The 27992-nt window shown below is 34.6% G+C and overlaps 10 protein-coding genes across 10 annotated transcripts; 6 read left to right on the forward strand and 4 right to left on the reverse strand.

The window, feature by feature from the left end:
• Positions 1-633: 633 nt before the first annotated feature.
• Positions 634-3045, forward strand: SAPINGB_P001721 (uncharacterized protein; the record flags this gene model as incomplete). Its single annotated transcript, XM_031996442.1, has 1 exon — positions 634-3045. The coding sequence occupies one exon, from the start codon at positions 634-636 to the stop codon at positions 3043-3045; it is 2412 nt and encodes an 803-aa protein (XP_031852333.1).
• An 851-nt stretch (positions 3046-3896) lies between these two features.
• SAPINGB_P001722 (uncharacterized protein) lies at positions 3897-7787 on the forward strand (the record flags this gene model as incomplete). Its single annotated transcript, XM_031996443.1, has 2 exons — positions 3897-5142; positions 5197-7787. 2 exons carry the CDS (start codon positions 3897-3899, stop codon positions 7785-7787), a joined length of 3837 nt encoding a protein of 1278 aa, XP_031852334.1.
• A 1109-nt stretch (positions 7788-8896) lies between these two features.
• On the forward strand, positions 8897-9850 carry SAPINGB_P001723 (uncharacterized protein; the record flags this gene model as incomplete). Its single annotated transcript, XM_031996444.1, has 1 exon — positions 8897-9850. One exon carries the CDS (start codon positions 8897-8899, stop codon positions 9848-9850), a length of 954 nt encoding a protein of 317 aa, XP_031852335.1.
• A 135-nt stretch (positions 9851-9985) lies between these two features.
• On the reverse strand, positions 9986-11737 carry SAPINGB_P001724 (uncharacterized protein; the record flags this gene model as incomplete). The annotated part of the gene is made up of 1 exon (XM_031996445.1): positions 9986-11737. One exon carries the CDS (start codon positions 11735-11737, stop codon positions 9986-9988), a length of 1752 nt encoding a protein of 583 aa, XP_031852336.1.
• A 262-nt stretch (positions 11738-11999) lies between these two features.
• Positions 12000-15239, forward strand: SAPINGB_P001725 (uncharacterized protein; the record flags this gene model as incomplete). The annotated part of the gene is made up of 2 exons (XM_031996446.1): positions 12000-14856; positions 14986-15239. 2 exons carry the CDS (start codon positions 12000-12002, stop codon positions 15237-15239), a joined length of 3111 nt encoding a protein of 1036 aa, XP_031852337.1.
• A 123-nt stretch (positions 15240-15362) lies between these two features.
• Positions 15363-15839, reverse strand: SAPINGB_P001726 (uncharacterized protein; the record flags this gene model as incomplete). The annotated part of the gene is made up of 1 exon (XM_031996447.1): positions 15363-15839. The coding sequence occupies one exon, from the start codon at positions 15837-15839 to the stop codon at positions 15363-15365; it is 477 nt and encodes a 158-aa protein (XP_031852338.1).
• A 508-nt stretch (positions 15840-16347) lies between these two features.
• On the forward strand, positions 16348-17019 carry SAPINGB_P001727 (uncharacterized protein; the record flags this gene model as incomplete). The annotated part of the gene is made up of 1 exon (XM_031996448.1): positions 16348-17019. The coding sequence occupies one exon, from the start codon at positions 16348-16350 to the stop codon at positions 17017-17019; it is 672 nt and encodes a 223-aa protein (XP_031852339.1).
• Positions 17020-17094: 75 nt separating this feature from the next.
• Positions 17095-22483, reverse strand: SAPINGB_P001728 (uncharacterized protein; the record flags this gene model as incomplete). The annotated part of the gene is made up of 2 exons (XM_031996449.1): positions 17095-20261; positions 21676-22483. The coding sequence occupies 2 exons, from the start codon at positions 22481-22483 to the stop codon at positions 17095-17097; spliced, it is 3975 nt and encodes a 1324-aa protein (XP_031852340.1).
• Positions 22484-22823: 340 nt separating this feature from the next.
• On the reverse strand, positions 22824-26577 carry SAPINGB_P001729 (uncharacterized protein; the record flags this gene model as incomplete). Its single annotated transcript, XM_031996450.1, has 2 exons — positions 22824-26414; positions 26467-26577. The coding sequence occupies 2 exons, from the start codon at positions 26575-26577 to the stop codon at positions 22824-22826; spliced, it is 3702 nt and encodes a 1233-aa protein (XP_031852341.1).
• A 232-nt stretch (positions 26578-26809) lies between these two features.
• On the forward strand, positions 26810-27884 carry SAPINGB_P001730 (uncharacterized protein; the record flags this gene model as incomplete). Its single annotated transcript, XM_031996451.1, has 3 exons — positions 26810-26891; positions 27597-27745; positions 27795-27884. 3 exons carry the CDS (start codon positions 26810-26812, stop codon positions 27882-27884), a joined length of 321 nt encoding a protein of 106 aa, XP_031852342.1.
• Between the last annotated feature and the right edge of the window lie 108 nt (positions 27885-27992).

Below are 27992 nucleotides of genomic sequence, written 5' to 3' on the forward strand. Positions count from 1 at the left end.
GGGTTTGTTAATGATCAGTCGGAAAAGAGAAAGAAAGAAAGAGAAAGGATCTCAAGATTATTTTTTTTTCTAATTATAAGAGAAAATTTGCATGTGTTACAAAAGCTGTTACATTACAATAAAGCACGCAACCTCCTATTCACATAATACCCACGACTTAGTTTCAACAATTAATTTCTGTACTGTATGCAATATGCAATTTTGTATTATAGTACATAATTATGATCAAGAAGAATAACGGGTAACATTTCATGAAACTTTTCTTGTTTTTTTCTCTAACAAGATATGCAAGAATATTATTTATATAAATTATATATAACAAATTCAAATTCTTTTTTAAAATAATTGAACGCTAATGATGAGTTGCGAAACTGAAACAATAACACAGTATTTACCAGGCTAAAGCCAATTGCTCATGGGTATGGGTATTTGTTACACGCTAAGTGACAGTATTTGAATCCTTCTTTAATTTTCTCGTAATTTCGAATCGAAATTCCATCACCAACCAGCAAAAAAAAATTTCAACACCACCAAATATTTTCTTCTTTAGCTGTGATTTAACTGATTTTTTGACTTTACCTTATCCCTTAATTGCTTAAATACTCGCCCTTCCCTGGCTTTTTTCTCTCCTCCATGTCTTTACTGAGGGCTAGAATTTTAAACCCTAAATCAAAACTCACTGTTGTTAAACAAACTATTTCCATTTCTCCAGACAATTCTTTTTTACGATTTTCATCTACAATGACATCGACTACGCCTAACACAGCACAGCCTAAATGGAATCAACCTGATCCCACCCCAGCTAATACTAAGGCTCATCTCAAAGTTTACAACTCTCTTACTCGATGTAACGACTATTTCTACCCTGTTTCTCCGGACAAGGTTACGTGGTATTCTTGCGGCCCCACTGTTTACGATTCATCTCATTTGGGACATGCACGAAATTATGTTTCTATTGATATCAATCGTAGACTTCTTCAAGACTATTTTGGATACAATGTTTTCTTTGTGCAAAATGTTACGGATATTGATGACAAAATTATTATTAAAGCTAGACAGGTTTACCTTTTTGACAAATTTAAACAGGACCATTTGGAGGATTCATTTATTGGTAATAATCTTATTGATGAGACCACCAAAGCTTGGAAAGAATACGTTTCTGCCAACTTGGAAAAACACAATGTTCCTACAAACCTCAGCGATTTTTCAAACTGGAAAAAGGAAGCATTGGCGACCCCGGAAAAAATTTCTAATGTATCGTCACAAGATCCCAAGTTTTCCATGCACTTACAGGCTGCTACTGAGGGTGAGGCTGCTCTCACAAATTACAAAAGCCTTTCTATTGAGGATTTTTTGGAAAAGCTAAAGCCAATTCTTTCACCTTATTTGGATGCTAAAGAGGGGTCAAAAGTTACAGATCCCGCTATTTTTAGAGATCTAGCAGCTTATTGGGAAAAGAAGTTTGATGATGATATGCGCTTATTAAATGTTTTGCCTTCCAATGTCACTACCCGTGTTTCTGAGTATATTCCTGAAAACATTGCTTTTGTTAAAAAAATTATTGATAATGGATTTGCATACCAAACAAGCGACGGTTCTGTTTATTTTGATACTAGTGCATTTGAAAAGAGTGGAAAACACGTTTATGCCAAATTACAGCCCTGGAACAGAGACAAGCAGGATTTGATTGATGAGGGTGAGGGTTCTCTTTCTATTAAAGATGGTATTGCATCCGGGAAAAAATCACGCGCCGATTTTGCACTTTGGAAGGCTAGTAAACCTGGCGAGCCAGCATGGAATTGCCCTTGGGGAAAAGGTCGTCCTGGTTGGCATATTGAATGTTCAGTGATGGCATCTGAAGTACTTGGAGAGAAGTTAGATATTCACACTGGTGGAATTGATCTCGCTTTTCCACATCATGATAATGAACTTGCTCAGTCTGAAGCTTACTTTGACAATGACCAATGGGTAAATTATTTTTTGCATACTGGTCATTTGCACATTGAAGGCCAAAAGATGAGTAAAAGTTTAAAAAACTTCATCACTATTAAGGAGGCCTTAGAGAAGTTCACCCCTCGCCAGCTACGTCTTGCATTTTCTCTTCAACAATGGAATTATCCGTTAGATCTCAAAACTAACTTATCTGAAGTTAAAGCTTATGAATCAACTATTTCCAAATTTTTTGATCGTGCCAAAGCGCTTGTTCGCGAAAATAATAATGCAGTTGAAAGTGGCGCCAATATTTCGAAAAAAGTAACAACAGATGAAAAAGAACTTTACGAAAATCTTTTTGAAACTAAGACTGCTGTTCATAATGCTTTTGCGGATAATTTCTCTGTGCCTATTGCTCTTGCTGCAATTGAAAAACTCGTTCAACAAACAAATGTATACCTAGGAAAGGTTGGCCAAAATTACAGAGCCGAAGTTTTGGAAACAACTGCTATATGGATTACATCCATTTTCCGCATTTTAGGATTTTCGGTCAATCCTAATGGTTTGGGCTGGACGACTGGAGACCAGACTTCAGGAAGTGAAGGAATATCTACAGAAGAAGTTGTTTTGCCATATGTTAGAACTTTATCTACATTTAGAGATGAGGTTCGCAAAAAAGCTATTGACAAAGCACCATATTCTGAGTTTTTATCTGCAACTGATCGCGTTCGTAACTTCGATCTTGTAAACCTTGGTGTTTCATTAGATGACCGCCCTGAAGGGCCAGCCTTGATTAAGTTTTTAGATAATGGGGAACAGCAGGAACTTATCAAACAGCGGGAAGAGAAAGAGCAACGAGAAATTGCTAAAATTGCTAAAAAAGCAGCACAGATGAAGTTGGAAGAAGCTAAACGAAAAGAACAAGAAGCTCTTGCCCAAATCAAACCTGAGGACTTGTTTAAAAATTTGGCAGATATTGTCCAATGGGACGAAAGCGGTATTCCATCTGTTCAAAAAGATGGAACAGAAGTTTCTAAGAGCCAGCGCAAAAAATACCAAAAACAACTTGAACAACACAAGAAGTTATACGCCAAATTTAATTCTACCACCTAATTTTTTATATTTATAATAATTATTTTTAATCGCTTGTATATCTCTTTTAATATATCAAAATTAAGCTTTTTTTGCTTATGTTTAACCGAAATGAATTTGTCTTGCAATATCGTTAAAGTTCACCGTGTTCTAAATATAATTGAGAAACGGTGCATCATTTATTCAAAAATGAAGATCGCATAAGTTTTTTATAGATAATAAGACAAACTTGCACGCTGACAGTAAAAACAGTGTAACCTTGGTTATCCAATTATTGAATAATTGTTGCAGCATTTTTGAAGTTACTTTGAAATTTTCTCATTAGAAAAAAATCTGTTACACGTCATAATAACGCGTGCTCGCGCAGTCCAAAATTAGAAAACAAGTGAGAAACCAAAAACAGAAAGGGCGCTTCTCAAAATTGCAAAAAAAAAAAAAAAAGAAAAAAAGGAATACTTTCCTTCTTCCTCTTTTTTTTTTCATATAGGAGACAATATATTGATTCAAACTTCGAACCGATCATTCTTTATCGAGTGAGGTTTAATTATTTTAATTATTTAAAAAGTATTCATTTATAAATGGAAAATTTAGGGGTTTGATCATCCATTCAAAATTTGCACACTACACACACTGCCTCCTGTTCCTACATTCTTTTTGTAACTAAGGGGGAAGGCGTCTCATAACAACAACCGCTCGTTTTTCTAAAAAAAAAATCTCCTTACTCTAATCTAACTTGATAAAATACACCATTCTTTATTTCTAACGCGTTTTTTTTTATTTTTTTTCTCTTTCTCAAAATTTTCTTTCATTTTATATTTTATAATAACAACCTTACATCTACCAGTCAATTTATGCATTAATTTTCTTTAATAATGCGCTTAAAACACATCTTTAATCACAACCGGCATTCAACAAAACATTCACGATCAAGCCATGTTCGAAGCAGGCAGCCCTCAATTTCGACACTTTTTTGTTCTTTAATTACTGTGCTTGCTTCAACAACACTTCCAGTCGATGCCCAGATTGATATCCAACAAGTTCAAATCCCTACAATATCAGGATCTATGGGATCTATGGGTATTGTGGGCCGTTATGAGGGTATCTCAAAGTATCAATTTGTAGGCCAACAGTCTGAACAAACTTTAAATAATACTTTTTTTGATTCCATTATAGCGCAAGTTGATGGACAGTATTATTATACGATTAATACCTGTAATGGCCATATTTATACTTCTTGCCAAATTGATGATCTTATCTTTTTTCAAGGGAACTTTTCTTCTTTTGGTTCGGTAAAAACATCAATTGGTCTCGCACAGTTTAATGTTTCATCCACAGAACTAGACATAATACCCAACTCAGAAAATCTTTTTCAAAGTAGCAATACTTCAAATATTTATACACTATTCTGTGATACTCAAAATAAATTTCTATATCTTGGAGGTAACTTTTTCTTTCAAAACGCTACTGGTACTGCAGTTTATGACCTTAACTCGCAAAGCTGGGACCTTCCTGCTTTTGGCGGTTTTCCTAATGGAAGTATTATCAATTCTATTATTTCTACAGATCCTTCTGCTGAACAATCTACTATTATTTTTGGAGGAAAATTTTCCGGTCTTGCTAATGAGTCTCTTATTTCCAATTCATCATCTGAAAACCCTGAAACTATTGAAATTCAACGCATCTCTTTTACTCCGGCAACAATATACGCAGATGGCTCTGCCGAAGATTCAAATCCACGTTCCATAATTTGCCCATCGGGCTCTCAATCTAATTGGGAAATGTCAGCTGACCGTGTAGGATCGTGGAGCGCTGAATGGCCTTTTTATTTAAACCCAACTTCCATTCGTCTTTATAACCTTGATGATTCTAATAATGGTCTTAGCCTATTTCGTGTTTTGTCATTCCCTTCAAATAGCATCATGAATTTGACATATGTCAATCAGTCTTCTAACTCTGTCGTTTATTGTGATGCATGGTGTCCTCTTCCTCATTATTCAGAACAAGAATATGTTGATTTTACTTTTGTAAATGTCGTTGGTACTAATACGATTCAAATTGAAATGCTTGATTCATATGGCTCCTATGCAGGTCTTTCAGGAATTGAACTATTTCAACGAGGTGAGTAATATTAGGTTTGAAAAGAATTTGTTGATTTGCTCTAACAGACTATAGATTCTTATACTTTCGCTAATGATAGTTTTAATTATCAAATTGAATGTGGTCAGGCATCGCTTTTTACTCCGACAACCAAACTTAAAGGATCATTTCAATCTCCCAGTGTTAGTGCGTCCACTTATGTCACTTCTTATATTACTGACCAAAATCAGCTTTCGGAAGTTGCAGTAATTTACGAGCCTAACATTACAGTTTCTGGAAATTATACTATTAAACTTTACACACCGGGTTGTGTTCAAGATGGAACTTGTGTCACTAGAGGCGGTGTGAATGTCACTATTGAGCCAGGAACAAATTTACCCATATCCACTGTCATTCTTTATGAGACAAATTATTACGACAAGTATGATCTGATTTACAATGGTACAATGGAAAAGATAACATCGAACTATCGTCCTAAAATTACAGTTCAACCCATACTAGATCAACAAGTTCCTGTCACTTTTGTTGCTGACCGTCTTCAAACAATCCTTGTATCTGTTGAGAAGGGATTGACTATTAGAAATATTTTTGAATATTCGCCATCAAATTTCACTACAAACTCGTACTCCCCAGTTGGTAATACGACAATCAATCAGGTTGGTTCACTTCTCAGCAAGGACTCAGAAATTTACGCGTTGTCTCTTGCCAACGCCTCTTCTATTTATGTTGCTGGCAATATATCTTCTGAGTCACTAGGTTATAATATTTTCAAAATCGATAATTCTGCAAATAGTGCTGGTGCTATTCCTTTTCAAGATTTTGGACTTAATAATATCGTGACAAATCTTGTTCATGTCAACAATGATACAACTTTAGTATTAGGAAACTTTACTAACTTGGGAAATTCATCGGAATCAAGCTCATTCAATTACGCAACTTTTTTAGATACCTTGAGCGGAACATTTTCTTCTTTAGGAAATGGTACAAATGGCCCTGTTTTAAGAGCATCCCTTTTTAACCTTAATGGAACTGATGTATATGTTTTAGAGGGCAACTTTTCTCAAATTAAGTCAGCAAATACAACTTATGATCTTTCTGATGGGACACTGCCTATCTGGGTTACAGACCAAGATGCTTGGATTTCGGAATCAACATTCAACACCATTTTTATTCAAGGCCGTGTAACAGCCTCTTCATATTTCAACGATACAAATTATTATACTGGTTACTTACGAGTATTGACTTCTCTTTCCTCTGGTGCTTCCTACACCGATGCTCAGTTCAACCTGAGACCTATGCCTTTTACATTTATCACTAGCAATGGTGCCTCCAACTCCACCGAAGAAAATACAACTCTTAAACGTCGATCTGTTCTTCCATCTACTGATGGAAATACTCTTTATACTGGAACTTTTGCTAATTCATCTTTTTCTATTATGGGTGGCCATTTCAATGTTAAAGCTAATGATAATCTTATTTATTCTAATTTGGTTATGACTACCGAAGATGATCAAGTTTATGGTCTCCCAAATAACACTATTGAAAATTCTTCTACATTCTACTCACTTTATGTTTCTGGCAATATCTTATATGCTGGTGGACTGATAACTGGAACAGTAAACAGCAATACTGTTTCAGGACTTGTTTTTTACGATCTTTTTGCTAGGTCATATACACAGACTCAACCTCCAGGTCTTAGCGGAGGTACTGGTGTTGTCAATAGTATTACAAAACAACCAAATTCAAACCTTCTAATTGTTGCGGGTGGTTTCCAACTTGCTGGAAGTCTTTCTTGTAGTGCTATGTGTATCTATGATTTAGAGAGCACTCGTTGGCAAAGCCCTACCCCAGGTCTTGGAGGTGAAGTGACATCAATGATATTTCTAGGGAATGATATTGTTGTACTTGCTGGTGATTTGACGTTAAATAACACTAGCATATATTTAGCTTCATATGACTTCAATTCTCGATCTTATACGACATATGGAGAGCAATCCACAGGTCTTCCTGGTCCCGTTAGCAGTATTGTTTTAAAATCGAATGATTTGGACTCAGTTTTTGCAGCAGGAATTGATACAAGTACAAAAGATTCTTATATTACTTACTGGAATGGCAGTACTTGGTCTCGAATTGACACCCAATTACAAAACGGGACAATAATAAGTGATTTGGCTTTATTACAAGTGGAAACTTCTCATAATACTAATTCTCTTCTTTTTGAGAATGAGGTTCTTCTATTATCTGGAAATATTATTGTACAAGATTTTGGCAGTGTATCATCTGCTATGTTTGATGGCGAGAGTATCACTCCTGTATTTCTTACTGCTAATAAGGATGGAACTTCCGGAGCAATAAATTCTTTTTTCACACAACAGAAACTAGTTTTTGGCAATCCTACAGTCAAAAAACACATGAAAAAAGTATTTGTAATTTTAATATCTCTAGCTATTGCTATAGGATTGACATTTATAATTATGGCACTTGGATTAGGCATAGCATATTTAAGACGACGACAAGAGGGATACATACCAGCCAATAGTCGTGTTTCAGAGATGGATATGGCTGAAACTATACCACCAGCAGAACTTTTAGCTGAAATGAAGCATGTACCAGATCATGAAAACCATACCAATTATGAGTCCCCTAAGCTACATTCTAGCCGGTAAAGATTACTATGACTTAGATAAATTGGAGTTTTTTTTAAAACACTGTTTTATTTTGTTTCTTTGATAGATTTATTTTTTAATGTCTTTTTTTAAATAACCTTTTAAATTGTATTTTTTGTTAGTTTTTATTCAAGGATAAATTGTATTTATCAATATTTCGAATCGGTTAAAATTTGGCTTAGTAATATATGTGGAAAATCTTTATTGTTTTTATTTTTTGGTGTAAATTTTAGTGTAAATTTGGAAATAATCTTTGAGAATATGTATCTTACAGTAATGCTTTCAAAACTTGACCGCATTTTGCTTTGTAATGATTTGTAGCATTCACAATGCTACAACCTGTTAGGCTTAGCTAAGTAGATAATTAGTTAAGTAGCTTATTAGCTACTTAACGAATTGTTAGGTTACATTTTATTAGACAGACATCCGATCGGTTAATCTATTAAATAGAGATACTTTTCATGTACACCAGTAAGGATTTTAATTTCTTGATCAATCGTATTCTACCAAAAACCAGGTGTGGATGAAATTGGAATCTGAAGAAGCTCTAACATGTCTTGAGTAATGTTAGGAGTCGAAGTACGTGAAGCTGTAATTACAGCATAATCAAAGTTTGAGCATTAACGTTAAATCAGGGGCACTATGAACCCAGAGCTGGCTTTACAAGTGGATAAACGTGTCTATCACAGCATGACTAAATAGATAAGAAATAATAAAATTAACCATAGAATAAATAAATCCAGTTTACCGCTAACAAGGTGGTAAGTAATTTTAGTAATATGATTAATGGATGGTGAACATGTTAAGTCTTACTAAAAATGACTACACATTTATCAACTCCAAACCTAACACATAAAAAGGCGATGATTATTATTATTATTATTATTTTTTTTTTTTTTATTTTAAATTATTTCTTTGCCTACTCTACTTACGCTAAGGAGTATAATCTAAATCAAAATCAATAACTTTTGGATGAGAAATTGATACTGGTGTATCCTTAGACATACATTATTAATATAATTATATTCAACTTTTTTAATAATAAGAAGAGCAATTTTATATTTTTGTGTGGCCGATAGTTTATTAAGTTACCCTCCCACCAAACATCAATGGGACTTTATCGAATTAACTTTAGACTTTTATTTATTGCACTTGTTTTTATTATATCCTTCTGGATTCTATTTCTGAATCAGAAAAGCTCTTTATCTTCTGTTATATCATATACTTCGATTGGTGAAGTTATTAGAAAACCTATTATTGCTTCTGCCTCAACTGTTGCGCCGATTGAAACTAAATCAGCTAACTTAAAGAAGAACAGAAAATCTAAATCTAAATCTAAAAAGAAAAAGAAAACTACACTTAAAAGCAAATCTAACAAGGAAAATATGGTATATCCAGGAATCAGAGTTCCAGCAAAAGCCGCTCATACTGCCACAGTAATCTTTCTTCATGGGCTTGGTGATTCTCCCGCCGGCTGGGTATTTTTCGCTCAAGAAGCTGCCCGACAAGGCCGTTTAAAACATGTCAAATTTGTTTTTGCTGAGGCACCTAACCAGCCGGTTACCCTTAATTATGGTATGGTGATGCCTGCTTGGTACGACATCAAAGCGCTTAACAATGTTATGGGGCAACAAGATGAAGAAGGAATATTTGCAAGTATTGATCGCCTAAAGCAAGTCATTAATGAAGAAATTCAAGACGGTCTTCCTTCTAATAGAATTGTAATTGGTGGATTTTCTCAGGGCTGCGCTATCTCCCTTGGGACGTCAGTTGTTTATGACAAGCCATTGGGTGGCGTTATTGGTTTATCCGGCTATTTACCTATTCATGAAAAAATAGCAGCTCAGAAATCCGATGCTAATATTGACACACCTTATTTTCTTGGTCATGGGACTGCTGATCAAGTTGTCAAGTTTTCTTCTGGTCAAATGTCTAGAGATTTTCTCAAAAATACCCTTCACAGATCAAAGTTAGAATGGCATCAATACGAAGGAATGCTTCACACAGCTAGTCCTGAAGAAATAGAAGAAGTTTTCAAATTCTTGGAAAAATCTATCCCATAAACTGAATCTAAAAATTTAGCTAAAAAAATACTAATAATGATTTTTTTTATTAAAACAATTGAACTGGTTACATTTATAACATTTTAAACGTAATTATGATTTATTTGAAAAATCTACTTCCCTAAACTTTTAATTCTATTTATTTTTCCGTTTCTTTACTTTAATTTTGTCTTCTGATTCTGTTTCAGCTAAAGGCCTTTTACTGTAATCCGATTCTTTGAAAAATACAGGTGTTTTTTCAGCTTTTTCAGCGTATTTTAATAGAGCTTCTCTAGGGTCTTCATGAATCAATTCACTTAAATGAACGTTCTCTCTGACATAGGATTGGTTTGGAATGTTCCATACTGTGCCCTTGTTTTGAGTTTTATCAAAGGAAACTGAATCACTTCTATTAGAACGATAGTTTCCTTTTGATTTAAATGGATTAGATAAATCCTCATGTTCACGAGTTTTGTTAATTCTTAAACGTTCTTCTTGCTTTTCACGAGCTTGTGTTATATCTGCCTCCAGTCCAGCAGCTGATATATTAACTGTCCCTAAGTTTCCATCGTCAACATATTTTCGTCTTGGCACTTTTTCTATTGATGTGAGAGCACCTTTATGTGATGTACTTGGTGAAAAAAGAACGTTAATTTGACCATTCGAGCTACCTGTAATAATTTGGTTTAGCCCTTGATGCCATGAAATGCTACTAATAAAAGATTTATGATCAGATGATGATACCAAATCTTCTATCACCATTAACGTACTCAAATCCGATGTATCAAGTACATGAACTTTTCCTTCGAAGCTGCCAACTAATAAATATTGTCCTAGAGTTGACGGTCTAGGGTCGAAAATAATGTCATTACCATCTTCAGAAGCTGTTTTAACACCACTTCTTGAAAGGACTGGAGATTTTAATTGACGCGAATCCCATAAATTAATAACACCATCAAAACCTCTAGTAGCAAAGGTTTGACTTAGAGGTCGTTGAACAATTGCTGTTACAGAGGCTGAATGCGCACTTTCTATAAAATGAGATGGTCTAGTGCTTTCATTTCTTGTATCCCATAATCCGATCGAACCATCATCAGTCCCTGCAATAATAGGTGGTATAGTTAAATCATTTTTGAACCAAGTCACACAGGCAACGCGGACTTTATTTCCACGACTTCCTTTTGATCGAACCACAATAACATCTCTTTGACTTCGAGTGTTATTAACGTCCCATACTCTTACTGTGGAGTCGTTAGAAGATGTGGCAAACAAATCACCTGACATTGGATTCCAAGCTCCAGAAGTTATTTCTGCGGTATGACCTTTGGTATTTTTCATATCTACAAGATACATATCTCCTGAGGAAAACTCTGCAATTTCAATACCATCTCTATCATATAATTTGGGTTTGGTATAGCGAGGAATCGCTAATATTTGCTTTCCGTTGGGAGAAAACAAAGCACTATGAAGCTGATAAGTTTCCAAAGGTTCGACAGACCGAAATGGATGATGGCTATTTATATCCATGGTATTGAAATCCCATAGTTTAAATGTTGAATCATACGATGCTGTAAGCAACCGCGCCCCAGATGGATCCAAAGATATTGAAGAAACTAACTTTTTATGTTCTCCAGAAAGAATGAGCTCATGAGACACAGGGATGCTATCAATATTAAACTCGTCATCATCAAATTCGTCATCATCATCAGAATTATCACTTTGACTTTCTTTTATATTCTTTAACAACTCAGTTTTTTTTTGCTGTTTTGTTTTTATCAATTTATATTGTTCTCTTGTTGCATGTTTAAGTCTTATAGTAGCATCTTTTTCATCTTCACTGTATGTCTTCCCAAAAGAAGAAGGAATGCCTAAATTTGATACTATTTTATCTTCCTTTTTCAAATCCATTTCGCAAATTACTTAAAAACTTCTAAAAATAATTAAGAAGTTTGGTAGAGACACCGATATTACTATTAAGTCAAATTAGTTTAGAGGTTAACTTAACTTAAGTTATAAATTAATTAATTATAATTGCAATTACTATAAATTACATAATATATTATGTAATTTTAAATGTGAAATTCAATCCTTTTCTCATTTAGGGAAAAGAAAATTTTTTTTTCCCCGAACTCCCAACTTGATTAATTTAGAGATAACATCAAAATTAATAATGTCGGACAGTGAACAAGAAATTGATATTTCGAAATCCATTGGACTTGATATTAATGATTCAAGTGATAGCGAGGATAGCTCTTTAGACAACGAAGAATATTATCAGGATGAAATCATTGATTCATCTGAAGATGAAAGCGATAACGATTCAGGTAATAAACCTCATCAAATCGAGAAAAACAAAGAGCTAGATAGTTTTCCGAGTTTAGAGATTTCTGATGAAGAATATATTTCTGATGAAGAAAATATTGTTAAGGGAACCGATAAATCACTTGATGATGACGATGCTTTCTTTGCTAAACTTGGAGCAGTACCTGGTGGTTCAAAAAAAAAGAGCATATACTCTTTTCGTGGAATGGGGTTATCAAAAACAATTTGCGCTAATGTTGCCCGTAAAGGTTACAAGATGGCAACTCCGATTCAAAGAAAAACAATCCCAGTAGTAATGGAGGGTCGGGATGTGGTTGGTATGGCCAGAACAGGTTCCGGAAAGACAGCAGCCTTTGTGCTCCCTATGATCGAAAAACTTAAAGTACACTCAGCTCGAGTTGGAGCTCGAGCTGTGATTTTATCTCCAAGTAGAGAATTGGCGGAACAAACCATGCGGGTTGTAAAAGATTTTTCCCGAGGGACAGATCTTCGAACTGCATTGATTGTTGGAGGATATTCTCTAGAGGATCAATTTTCAAGAATAATGTCTAACCCTGATATAATCATAGCTACACCAGGCAGATTTTTGCATTTGAAAGTTGAAATGCAGCTTGATTTACGTTCTATTGAGTACATTGTTTTTGATGAAGCAGATAGATTGTTTGAACTCGGATTTGCTGAACAGCTCAATGAAATTATAGCATCTTTATCCTCTTCCCGTCAAACACTTCTTTTTTCTGCTACCCTTCCAACTTCTCTTGTTGAATTTGCAAAAGCTGGTCTCCAAGACCCTGTCCTTGTTCGTCTAGATGCTGAGACAAAAATATCCGAAGAACTAGAGATGGCATATTTTACTATTAAAGATGGCGAGAGAGAAGCAGCATTGGCATATTTATTACAATCAGTAATTAAAATGCCACTGGCAAGTGAAGAACAGCTAAAATATCTTGCTGAAGCCGATGATGACGATGATGATAATAACTATTCTGGAAAATTTGGAAATGGAAAAAATAAGAGGTTTGAGCACAAAACGAAATTACCTCCTGCTAACGAACTTCCTTCACCATACTCTACTATTGTATTCACTCCTACAAAACATCACGTTGAATATATTGCTGGAATTTTAAAAGATCTAGGCTACGCAGTATCATATATTTATGGTACTCTTGATCAAGCTGCGCGAAAGCAACAACTTTATCGATTTAGAGCTGGAAAAACAACAGTTTTAGTTGTGACAGACGTTGCCGCTCGTGGTATTGATATCCCTGTACTTGCTAATGTTATCAACTATAGTTTGCCTTCGAGTCCTAAAGTATTTGTTCATAGAGTTGGAAGAACAGCGCGTGCTGGCCGGCGTGGATGGGCATATTCACTGATTAGGGAATCTGATATTCCTTATCTTTTGGATTTAGAGCTGTTTCTTGGAAGAAAAGTTCTTCTTCCATTCCAAACGCAACCCCAAGAAAGAATTAATTACACTGAAAGATTGGTTATTGGATCATTTCCAAGGGAAGGTTTAGAGCAATCGATGGAGGAGGTTGATAGTGTTATTAAAAGAAACTATGATCTTCAGAATATGAGAGATGTTGCTAATAGGGGTGAAAAGCTTTACCTTAAAACCCGAGGAAATGCTTCTCAAGAAAGTTCTAAACGAAGCAAAGAAATTCTTTCTTCTGAAAAATGGGATGGCCGACATCCGATTTTTGGAAATGAATCATCGGAAGTTCAACGAGATCAATTTTTGCAGCGTCTTGCTAATCGAAAAGTTAAAGACACTGTTTTTGAATTTAAAAAAACTCAATATGGCAGTACAGCAGAATTAATGGCCCGAAGACGAAAACAACTTGCTCCAATTCAAGCACGATCACTTGAAAAGAAGAAAATTATTTCAAAAGAAAAAGAAGCTGGGTTGGTTCATTCAATGGATGCAGAGTTGTTCAAGGATAATGATAATGACGAAAAATCGAAGAAGAAAGCATCAGCTAACCAAAAACTTGCTACTGAGAAAGATATATTAAATATTTTTACCGAAGTCAAGGACTCTCATTCAAAAAAGGTAAAACATAAGAATGATTTTAAAGATCCCAACTTTTATCTGTCACATTATGCGCCATCATCTGTCGCCGAAGAAAGAGCATACAGTATATCTGGAAACAACGGGAAATTTTTTGGGGATGCTGCCCGTGCTGCCACATTTGATTTAGTAGATGAAGGAAAAGATTTTATTCAAAAACAAGGAATGAGATGGGATAAAAAACGAGGGAAATATATTAATGCCGGTAGTTCATCAGCCGATGGGCAATCCATTAAATATATTAGAGGCGAAAATGGTACAAAAATTCCCGCTTCTTATCGTTCGGGTCGCTTTGATTCCTGGAAACAAGCACATAAGACTGGAAATTTGCGTGTTGGATCACTTGAATCTTCAAATGGTCCCAATTCATATATTACGCCTGGCTCGTCTGTTGCAACAGGTGCAAATGGGAAGCCCATTTACAAACATAATAAAATACAAGCTCCAAAACTTGCCGATAAAGCCCGAGACGATTATCACCAACAAAGAAAAAGAGTCAAGGCCGCTCTTGAAAAGGGAATTCGTGTTAAAGGAAAACAACCAATTTTTAACGGTGAATCAGAACTCCAATCAGTCGATCAAATGCGCAAAGCTCGTGCTCTTAAAGAACAACGCCGTGAGAAAAATGGACGTCCTAGCAAGAAGAAGAAAACATAAAATATTGAGGATATTCACTTGCTGTTTGAGTTGACTTTTTATAAAAAATTTAATTGATCATTACTTGTAAAATATTATTTTCGCCGAGTACTTCTTCTGATAGGTACAGCTGGGGTCTTAGACTTTGGGGATACTTTGGTGTTTCTGGTTCTCTTGACTCTTCCTGTAGATCTCGTAGGTATAGTCGTGCTTTCAACTGGTGCACTCCCTTCTCTTTCACTTTGTTCTGTTCCAGTTTCTTCTTCTTCTTCGGCGTGTGCTATCTCAGGTACAGTTGTAGCTTTAGATTTAACTCCAGTGGTAATGGCTACAGCTGCCGCTGCCGCTGCAGCTACGGCTGCCGCTGCGGCTCTTTGACGGGTACTTCTTGTAGTTCGAGCTGGTATTTGGACAATAGATTGTTTTTTTGTCCGGCTTCTTTTTGCTCGATTAATAGGAGCTTGTTTTTTTTCAGGTTCACCCTCTTTGATTTCAAATTAATTAGAAAATAACTTCAGAAATAAGTTCAAAAAGAAAATGCATACCATCGTTTTCAATTTCCGAAGCCTCACTAACATGAGGCTGGCTTTCAGAACTTTGAGAGCGTCTTCGTTTTTTAGAAGAGTTCCGGTGAACTTCTTCGCTACTCGCGTTTTCATTTTCACTTCGCTGACCTTCATTTTCGTCAGAAGATTCGCTTTCATTAGAAACTGCTCGTTCAATAATTAAATTGGAAAAATCATCCCAAGGTAAATAGAAATCTTGAAGATAACTTCCATCGCCAAGCTCACCACCTAATGATCCAAAATAAGGGACAGAGGACGATTCTTCAGATAATTTTTCTTCTTCTGCCATAAAACTACTAGAATCTTCAAGTTCATCTAAACCATCTAAATCGTATAATGTAGCTAATTTTTGCCATATATCTTTTATTGAAAGAAGGGAAGATGCAGGTGTGATTGAAGGGTTATTCACCATTTGATAAATAGAAACCATCCGAAAATGTTTGTGTTTACCTGCAGGTTTAAAACGACATATCGCCTTGAAAAGAGTAGTTTCTTGCTGTATTGACCATGTTCGTGATAACGTATTTCCTTTAGATTTGTTATTTTTTTCGTTAACAATCTTTTCTATTTTAGCGTTAGCTTTCTTTCTTTCTGTTGAAGCGCTAACATTTTTTTTGCTACCTCTTTTTGACGAAGCTACCGACATTATTTCTGACTTGATTATTAAATTAAATATGTACTCTTTTTTTCATAATTCTCAATATTCCTATTGATTCCATTTTTTATGTTGTTAATTAATTTACTTTAAAGTAATAGTTAAAAAAATATTTATGGGGGGTTAGGGGTTTTCGTTTAAACTTTGTTTTAGAAATTTATCAGTTTTGAGTAGTCCCATTAAACCATTCTAATAAAAATTTGTACAATTTAAACTCTTAACTATTATTAATTTTTTTTTATTTTTTTTTGAAATTATTTACATAATGAATTCTGATTCTGAGCCAGATTCCCCTAAGCCTTATTACTTATATACACCAAATAATGGCAAAAGTCAATATAAAACCGGTGAAAGATTATTTCCCGTTGAAACAGGTGATTCATTAATTAGAAACAGTCGATTGATTCCCACATCTACTCATAACTCTTATTTTCAACCATCTGCAGTCGCTAATGGGGCAAGTAGACCAGGTAGCATTATGACAATGCCACCAATTCAACCACAGCAAACTCAGGCTACTGTTCAAGCGTTACAGCAACAATATGGTATATCATCAGTAAAACCAGTAGTAGACCAGCATGATAGAATGTGGGCTGAACTTGATGTTTTAGATGAAGTTGAGGTGGCAGCGAATGAAACTGAAGCTAACACATCTTTTTTTGGGGAAATGCATGCAAAAGTTTTAGCTGATTTACAAATTTCTCAGCTCGAGCTTATCAAATCCATGTCTCTTGGTGACAAAAGAATAGATAAAGGTCAGTACCAAAGTTTATGGGAGCAAAATGATATTGAATCGTTACGTAATAATCTTTTTAATCAACAACACTTCGATTCGATATATAAACATGTTTCTAAAACTATCGAAAAACTTGATATTGTTGCCGAAAAAATGAAAGAGATAGACAATGAAAGTCAAGAAATGTGGAAATCAAATTAAGCCAAATATTTCATATAACAAATTAATGAAAACATCATGAGGTTAAAAAATTTACATGCTAATGAGAGTTTTTTTTTACATTTTATCTGTAGAATCAGAAAATGTTTGACTTCTGTATTTTTCTTCAATATCACGCAACTGATCTGGATCCATTTGATTAGTTACACCTAATAAGGTTCGACTGACAGCTTCAGTTGCACCGATCATGGGTCGAATTATAGCAATAGGCGCAGCTTTTACAACAGCAATTGCAGCACCTTGTGCACTCCCTGAACGAACTGCCTCTGTTTTGATTTCAACAACAGCATTTTTAGCAATTGACAAATTTCTCCCTAGACTATTGAACGCAGATTGTAGCCCCTGTTTTACATCTCGCGGTTGATCAGCATATAAACTAATCACAGGTGCCTTTCGATGAGCATCGATATTTTGCTCAGATTTCAAAACAGGCGGGTTAGACAGTGATGTCGAAACAAAACGAACCGACTGATTAGAAGTAGCTGCCTGAAAATTGTAATCAGGGTCTTTAGAATCTTCTATATTATATTCAACACTGTCAGCCGAGTTGATACCTGAAAACTGGGGATTAAGTCTTCCAGCAGATCCTGATCCACCCATCGCCTTCTCAGCATTTTCCAACATGGTTTGAGTACCCACTGCAATTTTGGCACCAAATTTCACAATTTCACTAGAAGTATTGCGTGCAAATTGCCAAGCACTCTTCTGAATACTTCTGACTACTCGTCCGTCTTTCTTATATTCGCGAACTGGTACGATAACTAAGTCTCGAATTCCACTGCCAATTTTAACTAACGATCTTACGGGTGCTAAACCTGAAAGAACATCTCCAAGTTGGTTTTTTTTTATGTCAGGCATCCAAATGTTGTTTAATTCTTTACCCATTCGAGGAAATCCGGTAATCCCATAAAGTGTAGTGTGGCGAAGTACCATTTCTGCCTCATCAAGAATAAAGAAGTTCATGAATTCTGTAGTATGACCTGATCTTAAACCAGCATAATCAACTTTTTTTGGTTTATAATCAAGTTTGACAGGTATATCTCGCACATCAACTTTTTGAATAAAAGGAAGTTCCACCAAAGAAGGGTCAATAAGATTATCAAAACGATCATCTTTGAATTCAAAAAACCTAGTAATAAAATCCAAAGTATCTTGATCAACGTGCAATCGTAAAGGCAAGACTTGAACATGTAATATTATTTCCGAAGTTGGAATATTTGGGATAGGTTTAACATTTTCCATCTGCAATTTGACCATATTAGCATCTGCCTCACGCTCCCCTGCACTTCTCATATAAGTCAAAAACTTGTTCCAAGTAGAAGTTTGCACATTGTCTAAAATTTCAATGTCCCTTATTTTTAAGATAATTTGATTTAGAATCATCGCTTTATCGCCATCGTACTCAGATAATTCTAAATTGCTTTCCGAAAGTGAATCATTGATACTAGAAAAAATATTTATAGTTCCAGAAATACCCTTTAATATTATTTGAACTTTATGATGTTTGGAGCGTTTCAGCATAAGAGGAGTTTTAGTATTTTTTCGACGAATTTCTTTTTTGCTGTCAAAATTGTGACCATTAGAGTTGACATTCTTTTTATCATACGACATTTGGCTAGCTGTATCGCTGTAAACCTCGTCATTCAATTCCTCGTTAATCCTCCTTCTAAGATCAGATGAATCTTGATGAGTAGACATTCCAATGTATATGGAATTAAATAAGAACCCGCCAACAACTTCATCTTGGTCGATTTCTGTGTTCTGCTCTCCCGAATTGGTAAACTGATTAAACGAGCCTTTTGCGTTCAAATCTAAATTCTGCATATTTTTATTAGCTATGCCAATTGATCTCTGTCTTTTTTTTTCTTCCTTTACTTCCTTTACTTCTTCTTCAACCTGGTAAACTGCTACAGTAATGATATCTCTTGTGTATTCCCAATCGAATCCATCATGCAGATCCCAAACAAAAGACTTGACATCAAATGAAATAGCTATGTTTGGGTTATTAAATTTGAATTCATCATCATAAGTTCTAGAAGCATCATCAGATTGCGGTAAAATATTTATGTTAGACTCAAAATGCTCCTTAGGTTGAATATGAGGTTGAAAATCTGCAGAATGCGTAGAAGAAACACTTTTCAGATGTTCTCTTAATATACCAGGTTTTCCAAAATGATCTTCTGTGATGTTAAGGGTTGGATCATGAGATTGAGTTCTTTGTTCAAAACTACCAAGTTTTCGATTTTCTCGATTGTTAAACTCAACAACTTTTGATGGGTTAATTGTACTATTTTGAGAAGCCAGTTCGCTTAAATCTTGTTCAAGAAGAATATCGGTATTTGTATAGTTTGTTGTTAAAGACCCAGATGGAGAAGATGTCCACTGAGAACGAGAAGAATGTTCCGCATAATAACTTTCAACAAACTCCAGGTTAGCAGGGACATCATCACAGATGAAATCTGCATTTAAATCAAAATTTCCACTGTTCATATCTTGTTGGCCCACAGAAAAGGTGGTTTTTTCAATTTCGTTAAAAATATCCTTGTTGATGTGTGGATTGATTTGATATCGCTCTTCAAAAGGAGGAAGTTCCAGTTCAGGCTTTAAATCATTAAACAATTGAATTAAATTATGGGTGGAATCAGCAGAAGATTTCATGTGTATACTTTCAACAAATACTGAAAGAGAAACTCGAGAAGGACCAGATAAGTTTAATCCAACATCAATAGAAACATTTTTTGCCATAGATAACTGAGAATAACCTTGAGAAACAAGTTTGGTTTTTAATCTTATAGATGATGAATAAGCTTCAAATCCTTTGGAAGAATTAACATTGTCATCCTGTTGTTTCGGGACTTTTCTTTGAGCTCTAATATCATCGATAAGATATAATGACCCTAAGTGAATTTTAGAATTCACTGAAATGGTTCCAAAAGGTTTAATAGAAATGTTGGTTATTCCTTTTTCAATCAGAAATACACCGTGAGAGGGTAAATGCAAAGGCGATAATCCAATTATACAGTCATTTAAAATCACAGGTATCTGAATAGATTTGTTGATAACAGTTGATATAGATGACATTAAGTCGTCCTGTTCATGAACTACTGAATCTGCATTTACTTCCGACTTCTGAAATAAATCGAGTAACTTGGGGTGATATTCTAATGCAATACCAGATAAAAGAATTTTCTGTGGAACTCCGTCTTGACCCATTCTAACTTTCACTAGGGGTGTATTCTTGATTGTTAGAATTTAATGAGGTATTTAATAAAAAAAAACTTACTTGAAATTGATCGCAAGCATTATGTACTATGCTTAAGTAGCCTAATTTCTCTTCGACATCACACATATCTCTAGAAACATGTAAAGAAAAAATTGATAGCAAATGATTTCCATTAATAGAAGTTTGAAATATTAGTCTTCCGATATCAATTGTTAAAGTTTGAATCTTAGAAGGCAATGTTATTTGAAGCTCGATATATTTAATTGAAATTGAAAACACAACACCTTTTTGTATCCCCTTAACTGGCTTTTCAGATTTTGTTGACAATGTTTGATAAGAAAGATGTGATTTATCAAATTCCTGCTTTTGGGTGAAAAAGTCATCCCTAATAAGAGATAATTCCTTAATATTGCATTTAACATGAATTGATTGAATTGAAACTCCAGAAGGTGAGCTAGAATTTCGAAAATTATAAATTAAATCATGAAGCTCAATGTGATTGTTCGAGTTAATATCTACAATGGCTTTTTTAGTAGAAATCGTTCCAGTTTCATCAAAAGATATTGGAAATATTAAAGTCTTGATATCTGTTTCAACAATCTTTAAAGAAATTTTAATTAAACTTGTTTGGCCAACAAATTTTAACTGGGTTTTAGATGCGGAGCTATCTGATGATGGAAGATCATTTATTGCAGAAAATGTCGATTTAAAAGAATTTAAACACTTTTGGAATAATAATATATCTTCTGTTGTTAAAGATATAATGGCGTCAAAGGGCATTGCAAATTTAATTACCTTTGATGACGTTATAGAATCAGAAAATATATGCCCTGAAACGTCACTGCGATTATTTTTTTGGCTGTCAACGTGGTGAAATTTTATAAGAGAAGTTCCAGATCTCATCAATGATATGCGGCCAATATCAAAAAAAAATTCCAAACCATTTTTTGACTGGTAATCAATTTTTTCAAAAACGAATTTAATGTTCGACTCATCTTCAAATATTCCATGAGGAAGCATTGAGGAATTAATACTGATTTCAACTCTAACAACTTGCAATCTTGAAACGTTAAATTTGGGATTCTCATCATCAGTTTTAGTTGAATCATATCTTTTTCTTGTTGATTCGTTTTTCCTATCATCTGGTTTTGGTTTTTTTTGAAAATCATTGGGACGATTTTCTAAAAATTTTAACAGTGGTATAAGAACTTGAGGAAATTCCCTTAATGAAATATTTATTCGTCCAAGTTCAATAATTAATGAAGAGAAATCTAATCCTGAAAAACTTAAAAGTAAAGATTCACACCATAATAATCGTGGTTTTGGTTTCGATTCGTTGAAAACAGGTTTACTTAAGCTCGAAGAAACAGCACTCATATAAAGGCTACTCGCATCGGTGTGCGAGAATAGCATACTTTCAGAGAGATTTTGTTCGCTTTTATTAGTTTCATAATAAACACTTTTAAGAATATCTTTACTCTTCCGCTTATTTAAATTTTCAACTCTTTGAAAGGATGTTTGTTCATTTGATGATATAAGAATCCACTCAAAATCTGAAATAGAAACTTGACGTAATCCATCTTCATTTGTGCTTAATTTGAAAGTGTTTATAACAATATCAAGTGTCACATCTTCTAATATAAGTCTGACATTAATATCTCTTAAAACGACATTCAGTTGAGAGATAGCGGCATCAGCAACTTTAGTATAAAATCCTGAAAAATCTCCTAATCCGTATCCAGTACTAAAACTATTCTCGGAAAATGTTGATTCTGAAAAAAAAGATCCAGAATCGCCAATGTGAGAGGAAGTTATCGAATCTGTAAGATTTTTTCCATCGTCATTAGATATTAAAATGCTGCTAGCTAAATCAGCTGTAGTTCGTGCTAGAAGAGATGTTATTTCTTCTTTATCATTTAATATTTTTTCTGATAGCGATGCTATTAATTTGATTCCAGATCCATCAATTCGAATTCCTCCTAAAACTGCAAGCTTAAGATCAAGGCTACTAATTTTTCCATGGCGCACATACAATCCTGATAAAACTGATAGCTTCTCAGTGTCGAGTTCAACATCTTTTAGTGACAAAGACAACGGCGTCTGAGTTACTTCAAAAGAAACATCAATATTATCGTGGTTTATATTGGAAAATATTTGAAGACGGCTTAAAATATATTGGAATACCTTTTTTTGTATGTTCTGCGGTAGCCATGGAGGAGCCATGATAAATATTGTGGGGTATTTCAAAAACGATGCTAAAATAGAGAGTTACCAATGAAAACAAAAAGGAACTCTGACTAAACAATTTGCAATCTTCACGGATAATTATGTAGTATATGTAGTCAATGTTGCAAATAATTAAAATCAAGTGTATGAATAAATCTTGCGAAAGCTGAAATTTTAAGTTTACAAGATGATTTAAAACATACGTTTATAAGAAATAAGAAATGGTGGTGGTAAACCTCCTTACGCCACTATCATAGATAAGCTTAGTCACCCATCACCTACAAATTATTTATCTTAACGTCTTACTTCAATTTACTTAACCCTATATGTATCAACCTTAATTGTAAAATCTTCTATGACCTGGTGTATTTTTTTTCTTGGACGATGTTCCTTTGAACCCTCTATTTGACTTTCCAGTAGCCTGTTTTGGATTGAGTTTGGTTTTCAAAGGTTTCTCATCATCACTCATATCATCACCATCATCCATATTTTGTCTACCACGCTTATAACGATACATGCCCCTGCTGTCCCTGACTGGCCCACTTTTAATAGCATCCTCATATGCATTAAGTGAGTTGTTAATGCTAGCCAATGGATCATCATCTTTTTCATCTAAATTCTTAATGACTAACCTTCCTTCAGCATCCTTCTTAAACTTCTTTTTATCAGGAATAGACAACTTCTGTTTCATTGGTCGTGTTGACGTGATATGAGCAAGAGTTTGCTGATCTAGAAGATCCAAGGGCACATCCTTGTTTTCAACAATAAATCTTTGATCATTTTTATTCTTCTTAGCATCCTTTGGTTTTTCATCCATTTCCACATCACTTCCCTCGTCTTCAGAACTACTTCCATATAATGCCCGATCGAACTCTGACTCAAACTTAGCCATCTTGGCAAAATGTTTGCGATTTCTATGGCTATCAGTTTCATTTTCAAGTTTTTCCGCAATCAAATTTGACTTTTTGCGTTTGGCTCTTTCTTTTGATTTGCGAATGTTATTAAGAAATTTTAAGTCTTCCTCGGGGAAGTTTTGAGATATTTTTTCAAAGCCAAATACACGTAAAAGCCTTTCTATAAGATGCTTAATTTTTGTTCTAAAATGAGAACTGTGCTCGCGATACCAGCCTAGCAAATGAACAATAAGATTCTTAAGATTTGGTTCGACGACGTCTTTTGGCAAAGAAACAACTGCAACTTTAACAAATCCAAGTGTTGCATCTGCAATTTCTCTATTTCTGTTTTCCAAAAACAATTCAATCATTCCTGTTAACTCTTGAAGAAGCTGTAAGTTTAAAGATTCTTTGAACTCAAACACAACTCTACTAAGAGCCAGAATAGTTGCTGCTTGTGTGTGTGTAGTAGTGTCAGATAAACCAGCAGCAATGATAGTAATATATTCTTCCAAAGAAGCAGAAACATTATCAGCATCAGAAGGCATTCCAGGTATTTTGGATCGATCAATGATGCCTCCAGCTTTCATCTTGTTGCCCATTTGAACTAAAAGATTAAATGCTGATTCTCGGGTCTTTTCATTCAAATCTTTGGTAGCAATTATTACTTCAGAAATTATTGAGGGAATAAAAAATAAGAGGTTTGGGGAAAGTAATTCAATGAAGCAAGCCAATGCATTGAGACGGGGGCCTCTGGCAGTAGTTTGAACCTGGTCGGATGTTTGTAAAAATAGCTGAGCAATATCTTCAATGTGAGATGTGATTAAAGTTTTCCCATTCTCAGTTTCGGAAATAACTAAAAACATGCGATATATACGTTTCTGAAGTAATGGATCCGTGTAGTTTTTAGAGACGGTAACAAATATAGTCATTAGAGGATTAAAAGAATCTTGAGGAAGAAAGCTGATCATTTGCATAATTAAATCCAGCATAGTGGCGCTGGTTGGGGGTATGTCATTTTCCTTGTCAGCTCCGGCTAATGGATTCTTTAAGGCATCGCCTAAGGCGGTTGATACCCTATTGAAAGTGATTTCAAGATCCTTCTTTGAAATGATAGAAAGATAAGCTTTAGAGCATTCTAAAAGCTGCGTACGAGAATCAATAGGTGTCACAGCAAAAATATTGAACAGACTTGCCAACATGTTAAGAGAAAACGTGGATAGGTATTCAATGTTTCTTGCAGCCTCATTCTTAGGAAATTTTTTAAGAAGTTGATAATTATCATTTAAAGCACCGGTGAGATAGTTTTGATTGCTTTCAACTAATAATTTTAAGCCAGAAAAAATGTAGCCCCGTAAAGTTGTATAGTTATAAACCACATTCATAAGAAGTTTTGCAAGTTCTTCATCAAAAGAATCTCTAAGGTCTAAAGGAAGATCGCAAAAACTAGGGAAAATAGACCAGATTTGATCAATCAAAGTTTCATATACTTTGACTTTTGTTGCAATAGCAGTGGAATTTTTGTTTGGTTGATTATTTTCTAGGTTTGCCACTAATGCCTCCAATTGACCAGACAGTCCAATGAAATAACTTTTGAAAAACCCCAAATCAGAACAACCAACATTTTCACGAAGTAATGGAAGAATCCATGTTCTTGTAGGTTTTTCCTCTCCGTCAAGGTTTAAAGGAAATAATTCCAAAGTTTTAGCAGGGCCAATATTTTTAATTGCACTTCCAATAACTTGTTCAGCTTCTTGCCACCCATCTGATATAGCATCGGTGCTTCTAAGTGTCCCAATTACTTTATAGCAATTAATCAAGTATGGATCAGAAAGCCACATTAAAGAATTGGACAATGATACTACTACCATCATAATATCTTTCCATGATCCCTGATATCTAACATTAAGTAATTGAAAAATACCTTCCGAAATTTGAGATAAAGTTTTATTTATCTTTCCATCAGCATCAGCATCAGCACCAGACTCAACACTTGCAAGAACTTTTTGGGAAATTCCGTTTTCAAAGATGGCAATAAGGCACTGAGCGGCAGATGACTGAATGTTGTTATTTTCAGAATTAAAAAACTCTGAGACCAAATGGAAGACCTTTGGAAGTAAATAAAATGATTCAAATGGGTTTGTTGAAGTATATGTTTCCACAGCAGTTGATACTACTAAAAACCAAGATGAAGCAAGAGCCTGATCCTCTATATTAGGTCTCAAGTCAAAAATAGATTCAAGAACAGTATAAAGCTTGGAAGCACTATCTTCTCCAGACATACCCTTAAATAAGGCTTCAAATACATCAAATGCTGAAGAAATAAGATATTTTTCAGTTGATCTAGAAATTCCTAACAAAACTAGACATAGAGGTTCCACTAAAGACAATGGCCAGCAAGAGCAAGAAATAACAGTCTTACAAAGCTGAAGAGAATGAATTAGTTGCGCAACAATTGTATTCCCTTGATTCCCCAATAAATCTGATTTATTAGTGCCCTTTTGAAAATCAGAATATAATGTAGAAACCGATTTCAAAGCATTTTCCGCACAAACGGAACCTCCCAGATGAATTTGAGATGAATCGGAGGGATGACTGAGAATATTAAAAACAGCCTCAAGTGCTCTCTTCCTTACTTTTGGGCGTGGATCCAGTGCAAATGCCATCAATCCAATCAAACCTCTTTTTGGTGAAGCTTCAGATGCGGAAATTGACCATGCGGTTGAATCTTGAACCCGAAGCAAAGTTTCTAAGATTCCAATAGATGATTTAAGAATAGGGGCATCAGCATTTGAATCAGTCAATACTGGCGAAAGTTTAATGAGAATCTGGGTAAACTTCGCTTGAAGTAGGTTCTGAGGAGCGTAAGGTGAAATCAGATCAAGAAAATAAAGTGAAGATGTCACTAAATCTTTATTGCCGGCAGATTCCCCCTGTTCTAAAAGACCAAGAAAAGAAACAAAATACGCTGTAGGACTGTGATCTGTCTTCTCTTCATCTAAATTTTCTTCAACAGCGGAGAGAATAATAGCAAGCTTAAAACTTAATGTCAGTGTTAAATTAATAATGAAAAATATTAATACATACCTGCTTTTGGTTTGGAAGCTTCGAATTTTCCTGAGAACGAATACGATCTAGCTTTTCAAGCAAAAAATCTTGCTCAAGAAAATCAGGTTTCTTGTCCTCCGTTTTTCCCATTGTGTGGTAGCGGCAGTAAATGCTTAAAATTGGAGTATGACCTGTAAGAATCAAGTCAAGAGATGATAGAAAATCTTGTTCGAATAAATTTTTTTATTTTGAGAAAAAAAATTACCCGTTAAAATTTTTTTTTGGTCACGTGGTATTATTATTATGTTAATCCTGTAAACAAAACCTCAGCCCTTCGTTTTTAACATTTCAACCATATGATTACTTCTATTAACAACAAAACATGAGCAATACAAACGAAGCCATTCAGGCTCTTAGTAATATATTTCCTGGGTTTTCAAGCAAGTTTCCTGACTCACTTAAAAGTGAGTTAGAACTCCTTTTATCTCGCTCTAAATACTTAATACCACACTTGAAACCAGATGAAGAAAGTGCTCGTTCAATGATTTGTGCTTTGTTGGCTTTTGAGAAAGTTGAAAGAAGGGTTCAAGATGTAATGCACGGACAAATCCCTAATGCTCAAAGAGTATCATTACCTCCTTCCAGGTTCAAAACACTGGCAAATCATTTTAGAAATACATTGTTTCCCAATGAAATTCTTTCAGAACCTTTGGTCAAATTAAACTCCCCAAAAAAACATCGGGCCCCCAACTCTCCTAAAAAAAAATATATACCGATTGTTGAAGGCGTTGTTACTGTATCTCCTTCTAAAACAAATAATCAACCATTTCCGAATTCTTTTGAATTTTCCTCCTTAGATAACGATACTGTTTCTACTAAAGAAACAAATGTGAAAAACAAACGAGTAACGAAGACAAGTTTGGTCAAAGGTGGAAACAAAGCAAGTGATCCAACGAAACAACAAGTTGTTAGCCTTTGTGTTCAATTAGGAATCGCTAGTAACGTTACGTCTGCAATTTTAAAAAGCTACCGTATATACAACAATTTGGTGAAAGATAAATGGGGACTTTTATGTGGAATAATTGTGATTGTTGTCTCAAAAGCACAGCCTGCAATCATTGAAGGAAAAACACAACACGTATATTCTAAATTAATATTTCTTACAAAAGTGGACCAATTGCGTTTAGATGAATGGATCAAGTGGGCTGCCAGCATTATTAATGATCAAAGTTGGATAAAAAAAGTAACAAATCCCAACTCTAAAAGAATTATTTTCAAAAAGGAGTACAAAAAGTACTCAAGTGGAATTGGAAATATGGTATGTCAATAAGTTTAAAATTGATAATGTTTGATTAACTTTTTTTTAGATTTCCGGTAATATGTCGTTTACCAACGTCTCAAGAATTGAAGATTATCATGAGTGGAAGCGTGAAATACAAAGTCGAGTAACATCTTAATGACCATACATTTTTAAACATCTGGTTTCTTTATGAGTAGAATCACATTTTAAGCTACAGTATCTTAACCCGCATTTCATACAAACGTAAATCCCTTGAAAACCACAT

Source organism: Magnusiomyces paraingens (genome assembly GCF_902498895.1).
Source record: "Magnusiomyces paraingens strain CBS 517.90 genome assembly, contig: contig1, whole genome shotgun sequence".
Classification (NCBI taxonomy): Eukaryota; Fungi; Ascomycota; class Dipodascomycetes; order Dipodascales; family Dipodascaceae; genus Magnusiomyces; species Magnusiomyces paraingens.